General features: G+C 41.8%; 2 protein-coding genes across 4 annotated transcripts in view; one reads left to right on the top strand and one right to left on the bottom strand.

Annotated features, from left to right (window-relative positions):
- The window catches only part of LOC308071430 (uncharacterized protein), a 96072-nt gene extending 91784 nt beyond the window's left edge, over window positions 1–4288 (bottom strand). For both annotated transcript variants that reach the window (XR_013931200.1, XR_013931201.1), the window contains exons 1-2: window positions 4161–4288; window positions 414–4130 (exon numbers count right to left, since the gene is read on the bottom strand). The gene's annotated coding sequence lies outside the window, so the exon portion shown is untranslated. The remainder of the gene's footprint in view (window positions 1–413; window positions 4131–4160) is intronic.
- Window positions 4289–4421: 133 nt separating this feature from the next.
- Window positions 4422–14397, top strand: part of LOC308071422 (serine/threonine-protein kinase TNNI3K) — a 115389-nt gene continuing 105413 nt past the window's right edge. The window contains exons 1-5 of one of the 2 annotated variants that reach the window (XR_013931199.1): window positions 4422–4556; window positions 4653–4820; window positions 5849–5941; window positions 6803–10730; window positions 11101–12514. Coding sequence is in view for 1 of the 2 variants with exons in the window: in XM_080406822.1 (XP_080262948.1) it covers window positions 4475–4556; window positions 4653–4820; window positions 5849–5941 (343 nt within the window). In the remaining variant the exon portion in view is untranslated. Of the gene's footprint in view, window positions 4557–4652; window positions 4821–5848; window positions 5942–6802; window positions 10731–11100; window positions 12515–14397 lie in introns of those variants that run through there. The other variant, XM_080406822.1, reaches the window with a different exon arrangement.

Below are 14397 nucleotides of genomic sequence, written 5' to 3'. Positions count from 1 at the left end.
GCGTATCAAACAAGGTGAGGCCTATCAGATTAGGACCAAAAGATTACGAATGCACATTAGCCATTTTTCCAATTTCATTATCATGAAGATAATGAAATTCCTTCATTCCTTCATCCCTCCAACACAGTGGACATGGAAGGTGCCATATCTGAAGTAATGATGAAAATTCATCCTTCAGAAAAATGTAATTTATTAACAACTAAGGTTTTATAAACCACCATATACAGGCCTGCTCGATACTGGAATACACGGAATTAAATTACCAACTAGACAATGGCTGAACCTGGCCTTCGCGCCTGCAGGATGGTGACGCTAAACCCAGAGCTCACTGCAGCAGCCGTGAAACACCAGGCACGCTCTCAGCCATCCCGTACAGCACTGTCTTTTTACACATCTAGCAAAGCTGGACTTACCGCAAGAAATCCGTTAAGAGTGGAATTTTGGATGAGGTTGTTCTAAGCAGGGCTGCAGAATTTTTCTGTTTCTGGCTTGTTCTGTCTCATTTTATCTCCAGCACGTATAGAGCTCTGAAGGCCAAATGTGAAACTGCAGACTGAAGTTAAACTTTGCTCCATGAACTAGAAGATTAAATAGTAGATTAACGGTAGATCAAAAGTGAGAACTGGAAAACGTATACCAAGCATCTACAGAAAAACCTTCTGAGTAAGTCTGGGGATGGGGGAAGCAACAGATGCCTTCCTGGTTTAGCCATTTGCAGGGAGACAGATGAAGCACTTCAACACACAGCAGGAAGAATAAATCATTAGCAGCTTAAAATATGTAAGCTGTTGTATAGACTTTTCCTATTGTTTATGTCATTTAAAACATGTACAAAATACTCACAAGAAGTTATTCTATCATTTCCTCTGCGCAGCAAAAATATTTTTTTTTCGAACTACAGTCCTTAAGCCAAATCCATTTCAACATTGAAAAATCTTGATAACTAACTCCATTACCATTGTCATCCTTTCCATTCCTTTATAAAGGAAGGGAGACATCAAACACTGAAACTTCTGGTACCAGGCCTTCTCCACAAACGGCAGGGTAGCCATGGGGAAAACACTTGCCTTTTTATCACAAATGGCAAAAACTCTGCAAGCCCAAGATGTAACCACTTGTTCCTAGTAAAAAAAATGAACATAGAAGATCTTTCCCTCTAAAGAAATACTTTATTCAAACTACGCATTGCTCCTACGGAATATAATTACACAAGTCTAAAGACAAATCAAATTCATTTTTGCATCTTCACAAAGTATTACTATTTACCTGGTGTGCATCGAAGTCAAGCACAGCACCAAGTGAATCAATACTGATAATGTAATTATTTGAGAAGATGCGTATTTTAAGTAAAAATACAGTATTGCAAATGCACCACATTCTTTAGATACAATCCATTTAACCGAACTACATGACCAGACCTTCTAAATTTTTTACAACAGATTCCGATCTATAGCTCATCGACAATCAAGTATCAGATTTTTTTAAGTAGAAACAAGATATCCCATCCTCAGTTAACTTATTTTTAATAAGCTCCTTTCTTTGATTCATCCCTCAGAGATCCAGGAAAAGAAGAATACAGAGACTATGTAAAAGGCTGTGTGTTCAGCTTTAAAAGGAGAATCTCAGATAACCAAAGAAAATATCCAGATATTTGTTATACTACTACTTGTAAAATACCATACACCCACAGAGCAGAAAAAAACTCCAGCAGTACTAACTGTTTAAGTAAGAAATACTGTCATGCTAACAACATATTGTATACAAAACATTGCGTTCCAAGGGGTTACAGGAAGTACTTTGCTAACTACTGGCATGATTCCACAACACTCACATTTTATTTACTCAACCAAATGTTCACACACAGATACAATGAGTTGTATATTAATACATTTTCTCTACCTGACACAAGGATTGCAGAGCTGAGCTGGACTGAAGGCAGTTCACACCAAACCCTGAAGGCTAAGGGAGACCAACATGATCAGGTATGTGTTTCAGCAACACACAACATACGCATTTTCTGCTGGTTTCTAACCACAATTTCTGTAGAAAAATGCAATTTGGGGACTTATACTTCAGTTAAATACCAGCATAAATAGTTTTGCTCTTACAAAACTCTCCTGGGATTCTTTACTTAGCACCAACGGTAAGCACCTCTGCTTTCACACACAGTATTTCCTGGAGACGTTTACTGGCTCTGCCAAGTGAATCCAATGAATCGCCGACATAATATATTATTTGAAACTCTGGGGGACAGAGCAATGCAGTATTGATGAAAACCTGTTATTTCCTGGAATCAACTATCAGATTAAGTTTTTATAAAATACCACTATTAGAAGTATGAATAACCATCCAACTGAAATAATATTCAAAGATATTATTACCACGAATAGTTGGATCCAATAATTATTCTAGACGTATCTTAGAGAGCGCAAACAGAAACATATGCATTAGGAAGCCTGACTAACAATAAGAAGTTCAAAACAAAAATTCTGTTCAACTGCAGCAATATTTCATTGCAAGCATTAGAGCCCTAATTATAGCTTCAAAGGCTTGCTGCTGTTAAAAAGGAATTAGTAGTATTGTCAGAAAACCATTAATTACTGTGTATGTCTAGTAGCTTCCTAAATGACTTGTAAATTAGTACGTATTTTTAATCATACTGTGAAAACTCACTATTGACTGAAACAGATAAGTTACAAAAGACATCTTCTTCAAACTGTATTTATTATATACAATGTCTTAAGACATGCGAGACAGAGGTAAGAGTAAGAAAAACGCAATCAGTAAGGGAGCATCTACCATAATATAATAAAAAGATTTCCCAACTTCAATTCCTTTTTGCAGTTCAGAAAGCTAGGCATTCTCCCTTGGCAAATAAATTACTCGCAAGGAATGAGACAGTGGATAATAGCTGAGGGTCCCCAGCTTTGTTAAAAATCACTCGTTCTTCCCACTTAAAATAGGAAATGTTTGCTTAATGTCTAGAGCACTTTCTAATGTAATTGGGGTGATGCAGTTTTTAATTGGGTTCATGAAATACAGTCAATTGATGGAATTCATCACCAATGCCACATTACCCAGAAGGTAAGAAAGGGGAAAACAACACTAAAAAACCCTGTAAAAAGCAGTGAATCTTCATCTTTTGCAACTAAACCTTACGTCTTTAAAGCTGGACTTAGGGCCCAGGAACTTTTTCTCACTTAAGTCAATAAAGCTGCTGCCAAGAATGAACACCCAATGAAAAAGAAAACAACCAAGCATAGCTCCAACAAAATAGACTGTGTTCCTTACTCTAGTAAGGAACATCCTGATGTTCTTAACTTACTCTAGTAAGTTGAGAACATAAGGAAAGATCAAACAGACTTCTGCAAGTGTGCATTATTCTAAGGCTGTTATCACATGCATCACAGAAAAGTCTCAAACTGATACAGCAGCAGTAAAGTATTCATCTTTTTTTCTTTAATCTTCTCTGTCAGTGGTTTACAATCATGAAAAACTATGTTTTCATAACATTTTTTTAATGTCCTAAGTCTTTTTTTTTTTTTTTTAGCAGCTCCTATAGTGCTTTTACAACTACTTTTTAAGGTCTTTGTGACCTTAAAATTATGTAATTAAGATCTTTAATGAGATCTTACAGAGACAACCCCCCCTTTCATTTTCATCTGTTTCTATCTGGTGTCTGAGGTCTCAGCAAACTCTAAATTCAGGGAGACAGATGAGGTCCGCAGATCAAAACCTACAATATCCAGGGCAAATAACTGCAGCAGGAAAAACTTCCAGCTCTGTGACTACTGCCCGTAGACAAGAGATGGACTACACGCCCTGCAAGCGCCCGCAGTCCGCCCCTGCGGGGTCACTCGCCGAACGCCAACCCCGCGCAGCTCCGCGCTCAGAGCGTACCCCGGGGGGCAGCGCCACCGCACACCGGGCAGCTCTGCCCAGCAGGGCTTCAGCCAACAACCGCACCGCCATTAGGACTCCGTTCCTTAATTAATTACCAAACCAGCAACCTTAACTCACCCTACGCCTGCCGCGATTGGCACGGCGCCGTAACACCAGCCTAGAGCGAGGCGGCACACCGCCCGCCGGGCCCGCCGCGGAGCCCGGCCCGCCGCAGGCCGAGGGGCAGGCTCCGGCCGGGGGCGGCGCGCCGGCACAACGCGCTGTCCGCAGCACCGAGCGCCCCGAACCGCGCGACCGGGCGCTGTTACGAGTGAACGGGGGCAGGAGAAGGGCGCAGAGCAGCAGCGAGCGCGGGCAGGGCGGCGCGGGCAGGCCTCCCTCCGGCCCCCGCGCCAGGCGTCCCCTCACCGGCGAGCCGCGGCCGAGCAGGGGCCTCGGGAGCGGCCCCGCGCCGCCGCCGCCAGCCTCCCGCCCGCCCCGCAGCCGGCCCGCCCCCGGCCGCCGGGCCCGCCCCGGACCCCGGCGCGGCGCTTCCTTTCCGGCTGGGGCGGCGCCGGCGCGGAGCACGGCCATGCCGGCGGCGGGCGGCGAGCGGAGCGCGGCGCGGCGGGAGGCCACGGCGCGGCGGCTGGCGCGGTTCGCGGCGCTCAGAGGTGGGGCGGCGCGGGCGGGGGCAGCCCTGGCGGCGGGCGGCAGGGGCCGAGCGGCAGGGGCGCGGGCCTGACCGGGGGCTGCCGCTGTGCCCGCAGGGAAGGCCGCCCGCCCCGGCGACTTCTGGGACGTCGTGGCGGTGACGGCGGCCGACGCGGAGCAGGCGCTGGCATACCGGCAGCAGCTGGCGCAGAAGCTGGGCAGAAGGGAGCTGCCGCGGGGCGTCCGCTACCACGTCTTCGCGGACCCACCTGGACCCAAGATCGGTGGGCACACGTCCGCGGGGGTCGCGGGGCCGGGCGCAGCCAGTGCGGCGGGGCCGGCCCCGCGCTGCTCGCCGCGGCGCTAGTTCCCGGCCGGGCCGAGGCGGGCCGTGAGCCCCAAGCGCGGCCGTGGCCTGAGGCGGTGACCAAGGGCAGGTGTAGGCCGTGGCACCCGGTGTGCCGTTTGGGCTGAGCTGCAGCAGCGTGCGCTGGCTGCTCGGCAGCTTCACCTAAGTCCGTTGTGGCCGTCGCCCTTCCCACTGTAGCATCTGATGCTCGGTCGTGGTGCCTGTGAATGAGCGCTCAGCAGAGCCATGTCGTGTGTGTCCTGTGCAATGCAGGTTAACACCAACTCCTGTTTCTTCATAAATCCATACTGCTTACCTTAACCTCATCGTTTAACCAGCTTCAACATGTTCTAATATGTGGCCCGATGCACAACAAAAACCTATTAGAAAGCAGCCAGACAGTCCTGAATACCATCCTGTAATTCTCAATTCCTGTTCGCTTGGATGTAGAAAGTGACTAATCTCAGCAGTCTATCTGCAGCATAGAATAATAAGCAGAGATTAACTTTCAGAAATCTAGCAATTTTAAGTTGTAGGAGCACATAAAAGTATCCCAAATCACTTCCTCGTATCCCAAGCCCTTTTTCTCAGTTCCTTGTTGTAAATGTCAAAACTGCTTTTGAACACTTGCTTCAAGTCATTAGTGAACTTTTGTGTAACTGTCATCATCTTTGCATGATTTTCTCAGCAGTGATACAGTAGAAGGATTTTTGTCAGAACTGGTTTAGGACATTTCAGATAGGTATCTGTGCCTCCATTGACACTTGGGTTGTTTAAAAGATCATCTGCAGTCATAAGGGCTTTTTAAAAATAAATTACAACGTATTTTCTGCAGCAGAAGGTGGCATTTAAAAAATGTTTCCAGATGCCCCTGCCACAGCACCAGATCCCACTGTGCTTCACATGGCAGTGCAGATGTTATTGGTGCCCTTTTCAGCAGATACTAAAATATTTTTTCTTTAGGAAATGGTGGATCAACACTTCATGTTCTTCGGTGCTTGGAAGATCTGTATGGTGATAAATGGACTTCTTTTCTTGTGCTGCTAATTCATTCTGGTGAATTCTATTTTACATTCCGTGTTCTAAGATTGTATGCTTCTGGTTTGGGGTTTGGGTTTTTTTCCTAAAAATAATATGGCAGAGGAGTCAAGAGATCTGAAATACAGTTCCCTCAGTAAAGTAATCCCAAATGTGTCTGATCTGACCATTTGAGTTTAGACTGATACTTAGGAGATACCCCTGTCACTTAAGCATTTCTCCCCAACACTTCAGTTGTTCAAACAGCGGAGAAAGGAGTGGAATTCAGAGTATCTGAATTAAGCTTCTGCCTTGAAATACCCATTTAGGAACCATGTCCCTCTCTGCAGGGGACCTAGTGAGCGTCAGAACTGCAGGCAGACCAAATACTTGCCTTCTTACCCAGTCAGTCAGAACACTTCCAAAAGGGGCATCACTTTTGGCAGAGGAGGAAGAAACCTGGCAATAACAAGTCATCTGACCAAACCACTGCTTGACTCAGCTCTGACTTAAAATTCCCAGCAGGGGTGTGGGGCTCCTCCTTTTTTTCAAGCAAAAAGCAAGCGTTGTTTGCTTTCTTCACCTTAGTTATAGCAAGTGGTCTGTGTTCCAGCTGTGCAGCAAACTAAGGGTAATGCAATCAACCATCATTTTAATACAAGCTATTTAAGGCATACCAAATTTTGGCCATAAGGTGAGATCTGTTTTGGGAAATGTTTGAAGAGGAATCATTGATGATTATCTTACATCTGTCATTTTCTGAGGAATATCTAGTGTATGACCAAGCAGGAGGGGTAGGGGACAATACTGTTGTGTGTATATAAAATGGCTGTGTAGCTTTAGTTTTTGCTTGATTATGTACAGTGTCTCTGTGTAATTAAAAATGTGTTTTTCTTCAAGGGGGTTACAGTCAACGTTTACCTAATGCGAGTGCCCTGGGAAAGATTTTCACAGCTTTGCCTTTTGGCGATCCCATTTACCAGATGTTGGAACTGAAGCTCGCCATGTACATTGACTTTCCCAGTCACATGAAACCAGGAATTCTCATCACATGTTCGGATGACATAGAACTTTACAGCACAGAAGTTACAGAAACCATCACATTCGATAAACCTGGATTTACCGCATTAGCTCACCCTTCAGATTTGACAGTTGGGACCACTCACGGAGTATTTGTTTTAGATCCGTCCAGTTTTTCAGGCAAAGGAGGACTTGAATATGCGTCTTGCCATCATTTTCTGCACAAGCCTGATGTTGAGACAATGCGCCAGTGTGGCGCAGTATGCATGAGAAGGAGTTCTTCTCGGCTAAGTACCTCTGGAGACCACAACGGCTCAGAAACAGACTTGGAGTGTGTGTATACAGACAGTATATTTTACATGGATCATAACACTGCAAAACAATTACTGACATTTTATAAGCAGACAGGTACTCTTTGCTGTGAAATAGATGCATATGGTGACTTCCTCCAGGCCCTGGGACCTGGAGCCACTGAAGATTACACAAAAAATACAAGTAACGTCACAAGAGAGGAATCCCAGTTAGTTGAAGTCCGGCAGAAGCTATACTCTCTCCTGAGGGGAACTATGCTTAATGTTATAGTCTTAAACAACTCTAAGTTCTATCACATTGGAACTACTCAGGAATATTTGTTTCATTTTACATCTGATAGCAAACTGAACTTTGAGCTTGGCTTACTGCCTGTGGCTTTTAGCATCTTTTCTAACAAAGCTGAGACCCTGGATCAATCAGCAAGTATCATTCAAAGTGTACTTGAGCCTGGGTGTTTTATAGGACCTGGATCCATTATTGAATACTCTAGAATTGGACCTGAAGTCTCAGTAGGGAAGAGGTGCATTATTAGTGGATCATACATAAATTTTAAAGTAGACATACCTTCAGACTGTTTACTGAGTTCATTAAGTATAAAAATCAAGGGTCAAGTAAAGTATGTAAGTATGGTGTTTAGTGTCAAAGACGACTTGAAAAAGAGTGTAGAACTTCTGTCAGATATACGTTCACTGCAGTTTTTGGGGGTCAGCTTACTAGAATGCTTGGACCTCTGGAGTATAAAGGTTTCAGACCAGCTCTTCTCCAGTGAGAACACACGCTTGGGTTTGTGGACTGCTAGGATTTTTCCTGTTTGTTCTACTTTAAGTGAATCGGTTAGAATGTCATTAAAAATGTTAAATTCTGTGAAGCGCATGTCAGCTTTTAAATTGAATAGCTTCAGCCTCTTATCTGTTGAAGAAATGCTCACCTACAAAGATGTAGAAGGCATGTTGAAATTCAGGAAGCAAATTTATGATGAAGTCTATCTACAAAGACAAAAAGAGAAGTCTGATTTGTAGAATGAACAGTACATGAACAAATTTCCTAGTTGCATTTGTGGATGATTGATTACTTCCCAGCTTGTAAAACTCGTAAGAAAAAAGTACACAGATCTTTTCTCTGATTTCTTTGAAGAGAAATAATGGCATTGCATTAATGACATTGTTGTAGCATCACATTCATAATGCAGCAAATGCATCTTTTGATGAAAGAAGTAATGAAATACTTCAAATGTCTGAAAACACTAATTGGTGACTTTTCTTGGGGTACATGTTACTATGTTTTGTAGTCTTTGTCAGTAAAAATATGATACAGAATAAATTAATTAAGAGATTTGACTGAAAACTGCTTTAAAAGTTTTTCAAAGTAGAATATTAGCTCCAGCAACATGGAGTGATATAGCAATAACATGTTTCTCTCGTCACGCAGCCTTTTTGCAGTAGTGTTTCAAATGGGTAGAGATAAATCTATTAAAAGTACTTTTTAAATGAAGACATCCTGTCTTAAGCATTAATCATTTTGTTTCTCTTGCTTTGGGGAGGTTTTGTTGTTTTGTAATTTCTTTATACTTTCTTGTTTTTCATCAGAGGAGAAAGATTTGCATGAGAGATCATTCCTTCCCTGGTGACTAAGAAGTAATATTGGGGTCAAAACCTGGCATTGAGGCATACTGATAGGTTGGGGTTTTTTACTGTTTGGAAGCTGGTAGTTTGATTGGGCAGCTACCAACTTTTTGTTGCCCACAGGTGGGCTGATATGTGCCACATGACAACCTATGTTTCTTATTCCTCCTCTAAACTGAACCATTGGAATCCTTGGGTGATGTTTAATCATCCTGCAGACCAGTGGAGTAGACAACAGAGAGGTTAACTATTGTGAGTGGTTCCACGATGCAAATCTCCAATCTGTTCTGTCTTCTCCACCCTTTACTAATGAAGTCCTTTTGTTTCTAGTTTAGGTGCCAAAGATCCAGCTCCAAATAGATAAGTACACTTTTTATACTTTCTGTTCTGGTCTGATCAAAAAGGACAGTGCCTTTTTTCATGTGTGCAACTTTAAATCTACTTTTCTCTGTTCCTTCTTCCCCACTCCCCTTTTTTAAAACCATAGGAGGTGTCACAGTGGGCGATGCCAGTGCTGCGTTCAGCCCCATGTGCTGTCTTTGGCTGTGGTACCGCAGAGCTGTGCAGGGAATGCATGCAAGCCTATCTGATTCTGTGATCCCCTGTGCTTCCAACAACTCATTACACAATTAGTATATATTTCAGTGCTATAAGGTAGAAAAAAGCTTGCTCACACTAAACTTATAGGCAGATACATCAAATCATTTGTAATTTTGCTTCTACAATGACTGGATTTTTAATTTTTCCATTTCATGCTATTTTTAAGAATGTGCTGTGTATTATATCAGTGCAATTTGACCGCAAATGCAGTGCATCTTTTCCTCTTGCATTTATCTATAGGTTTTCATGTTTTATTTAATGTTGCATTATAACAGTGTTACATCCCTACTGACTGAATTCCCTAATGGCATTGTTCTTATGCCATCCACAAGGTAGTAGAATTATAGGACATTTAGGCTGGAAAAGACCTTTTAAGATCACAGAGTCCAACCATTAACCCAAGACTGCCAGGGCCATCACTAAACCATGTCCCTATGCACCACAGTGTAACAGCTCCTGAATATGACTCAAGCTGGTTTAACCTTCACCAAGTTTCTTTATCATTGATAAAGAAATCTTTCAAGAGACATAGTATTGTTCCTGAGGATCTCTTCTGAACAAGAAGAAATACAAAGGAGGCTGGGAATTGCTGAGGTTGACTTTGAAGGAATAAGGACAATTTCTGAGCAAATAAGAGGTTTTAAAAGTCAGCCGTAGATTTGAGAACACTAAGGTCCCAGACAAACACATAACACCACGAAGTAAGAATAGTCATAGAACATGGAGCATGAAATTGTGGTTTGTATATCATCCTGTTTGTGTGATCCATTTGTTACTGAAATCTCGGAATGAAAAACTTATTGACACCAATGTGATGTAGATAAGCAGACACTTCTTTATTGACGGCCGGGTGCATGAGTGAGTCCTCTCACAATCAACGCACACCAAGTTTCAAAATCATACACCTCATATAGAACTTGTTCATACATATTCATTAAGTATTCATGCATAAACATAGTATTTCCCGAAAATCATTAACATACTCTCACTTTGTATGTTAATCAGCTTATCAGTCCTTCACGTCTGCGCAAACCCTTCCAAGAATTGTGGGCAGGGGTCTGCGGGACATGGGCGGTGGTCTTTGGGAGGAAGGCTGTAGGTCGTCCTCATGGTGCACTTTTCACCTTTTGCCTGGTATGTGATGATCTTGCCAGTTTGCAGTGTTCTTATCGGTCTGAGGTATTTTATGTCCTTGTCGACCATCTGTTTCTTCTGCTTGTTTCTTTTAATTGCTTCCTCTAGATAACTTAGAAGCAGGCCCCTTGTTAGAGAAAGTTAAAGAAAAAGAAACAGACTGTCGCGACGGAGGGAAGACACAGTCACTCAATATGAGTGATCAGCAGACTTCGTTTATTGTCTCTTACAGTCACCTTTTAAGCCTTGTTATAATTAGCTCATACATATTACAAAAGTTAAGCTCATTATTGGTTAGTTGCCTAAATACCAAGCCCGCCCCTAGTTTCTCTTCTGTAGTTATCTGTTCCCACCTGCAACATTCTTTTCCCACCAAAATCTTCCTGTTATTGTGTAACAAGAACAGCCAAGGATAGTGTATTTTTGCTTTACTTCACATAAGCTGAGAGCGATGTGCATTTTTGTCCAGCCAGCTGGACTATGGCTATGTGACCCTTTTCAGCTAGCCAGTTATCCACAACAGACTCCTCCTTTGATCAGTTATTTCATTAATTATTTCTTTCAGACTATGGTTACATGACCTAATTACTATATTTACTCAAAGAATGTAGGTATAAGTTCTTAGCCTTGGTACAGGGCTGTACAGAGGATTTCATAGCAGCTTTTGTTGTGCAACTACTAGTTTCATTAGAATATATTTCTTATTCCTCTATATTTCTATTAAAATGATTTTAGCAAATCTGTAACATTTCCCCCTCTGAAAGTGTTGAAAATCATTATTTCAATACTTTCACATTATTCACATAGCAGTTGTTTCAGCATATTTTGGTGGTGAACTATATCTTGGTGGAATGGTTGGTACTTTTCTTATGATCATGAGATTGACTGCAATTCTATTGATACATTAGCATGATCATCAGAAAGACAATCAGTAACAGAAACAAAGTTTTGATTATAGATTGTATCCAAGAGCTTAGATTCCATCCCAATTTGTTAAAAATTTTCCCCAGCCAATCTTCTGACATATTTTCTTGAATTGATTCTGTTTCCTTTTCAATTTTACCTAATAGGTCCAGATCATGTTCCACATCTTGAGTTACCTTTGTGTATGTAACTCAATGTGAATGCAGCAGTGGTCCTTCCCACTTTTCTTCCAAAGGTTTTCCTGAAAAAGTCTTTATATACACATAGTTACCAGGTTTGAAGGAGTGGACTGCTTGATCTAACCCTCTGGCCTTGTTCCCAATACTTGTTTAATTGTCGCTAAGAATCAAGAGCCAGGAGGTGGGCATTTAAATTTTCATGCCCCTTTAAGGTTGGGTCCAATTTGTGGCTGCACACGCGTTTTTCATTGTGCAGTTTTGGTCAGGGTGTTAGCCTGAACCTCAACCAGGAGGGTCACGGACCAATTTGCTTGTCTCGCCACAAACAATCTTTACCATTTGAAAAGATGGGAGCCGGAGATGACACACTCTGCACGGTTTTGATGTTCAGCCTTTGCATTATCGTGAATACAGTAACCATCAGTATGTGTTTCTGTGAGTGCTTTTGGTCACGCCGGTATAGAAGAGTGCGATCGCCTCCTTGCAGTCCGCCCTTAATAGTGGAACTTGTGGGATACCAAAGCAGAGTGTGAGAGACTATTCTATAAACAAAAGGAAAATGTTGATCTCCGGCAAAGTTACCATGTGACTTGTTATTCGTTTCTGTTCATCTTCGTCACTTCATGAAGAGAAATACCAAGGACCAGGCACAGACTATCATGGAGGGAACAGATGGAGTTACCACCCCAACATTATTCAGGACTGTGCTGGATTCACGAGTGAAGAAGTCTGTTTTCACGTTCCATGAGGCTTTGCTGGACTGTTATTCTGTTATTCAATTTCTAGTTCATGTTTGTTAATAAATTGTTATTTGTTGTTTACTGGTTGTCAAATGGTTCATTGAAGTTACTTTGCATCAAACACACAGTTTTCAAAATAAATCCAAAGGGTTGGGTAATACATATAATAATAACCTACAAAAACAAAACCTAAAAACAACACTTATAGCTATATGTTTCACTTAAGTAATAATAAAAATCAATATTATTTAAATGAACTATAAACACTATAGTTTCTTAACACATTCCTCTTTTTTTTTTTTTTTTTTTCTTACATGCATCACTATCATGGCTAGATTATAGGGATTTCGCATGCGCAGTCTTTCCAGATTTTTCCAACACATTCCGTGGGGCTTTAAAATTGCACATGCGCATGTTCAAAGGCATCCACGGATCATTCGTGTGATAAAAAATGGCTACTGCGTGTCCAGATGAAGTCCCAGACCCATTTCCCGAGCTTACCACTCCGGTAAGTCTGTTAATGGTAACATTTATGGCACTATGGTCAAACAATAGGTCCCTGTTTCCAATGTAATGTTTTCTCACCACGAGACCGCTGTGTCACCTGCCAGGGAAGAAGGGTCTAGAGTGCACATTTCCCCCTCCAAACATTCTGTAAGGTGAGTGTTCTCAAAACGTTTAACCTATATGGTTCATTAGAAAGGGGATCAAAACTTTTTTTTTTCTTCCTGTTGCTGTTTAGGCAGAGGGTACGTTTTTCTGTTGTCACATGTCAAGAACTTATGGCGGAGGTGGAAAAGTATAAAAGGCATTACCATATCCTCGTCTTTGCGTTCCTGGCGGTTGTTTTTGCTGCCATTTTATTGTTATTCTTACTCAGCCTAAATTGTTATCTGAATTGTTAAGAGTCAATAATTCCCAAATTCTTGTTGGCTATTAAATTGTTATTGTGTGTACATTTCTGCGTACTACTTGAATTTGTTTAATGCCATCGGGTGAAACCATAGTAGCAAATTGCATGTTACTTATAACATGTTGAATTAATCTTATAAAACGTGGAACAGCACATGGCAAAAAACAGTAAGGTGGCTAATCCACATAACAAATAAAATAGGATTCGTTTTACCCAGGGGCTCCCGGGAAGCCAGGAAAACAAGTCAATGTTCCAGTCTTTCCAACTTTGGATGGGAACATGGGCTAACTTCCCTATCTCTGATGTGATTTGTTTGACTACCTCACCATTGTCATCAATTTTCAAACAACAATTGGAAACATTTAATTTACCACAAACACTTCCTTCTTCAGCTAGCAGGTAATCAAGAATCATCCTGTGTTAATAAATCGCATTTTGTATTTGAGTTGCTTGGTCTGTTAGTAATAATTTCCAAGACAGCCTGTAGATGAATGATACGATTCAGATTGTAGATAGATTCTCGAGCACTGCTAATGAGTTTATTAGATTCCAAGTTGCAGGTCCATAATACTGTATGATACATTGGGGTGTCCATTCATTTAATAAATATTGGTACCCCCCTTTTCTTGGGAGTTTGGAAAAATCAACTTGCCACTGTTGCCCTGGCTAATTTTCAACCACATTTCACATTGCTGAGTCACCTGTTTTATTACTGTATACAAGTTTCGCCCTATCAATTTCTGATTTAGGCTTTTATATAAATTATCAGCTCCCCAATGCATCTTATTATGTTCTGTTAGGGCTGTGGTCCATATTAAATTGGATGGTACCACTATACGACCATCCCTCAAATAAATCCACTTATTTATTTTATCATTCATGTCCTGAATTAGCTTTAAGTTTTCTTTAGAATAGTTTGGCTCCTGATCTGTACTTACAGTTTGGATTTTACCGTCTGGTATTAAGGATAATTCCTCCTTTCCTACCTCCTCTGCTACCCGTCTGGCCTCATGGTCGGCCAGGCGGTTTCCAATTTCCAAATCAGTGCCTC

This window comes from Falco punctatus (genome assembly GCF_963210335.1).
Source record: "Falco punctatus genome assembly, chromosome: 11".
Classification (NCBI taxonomy): Eukaryota; Metazoa; Chordata; class Aves; order Falconiformes; family Falconidae; genus Falco; species Falco punctatus.
The sequence above is the reverse complement of the archived record's forward strand: the minus strand, read 5'-3'. Positions and strand labels throughout refer to the sequence as shown.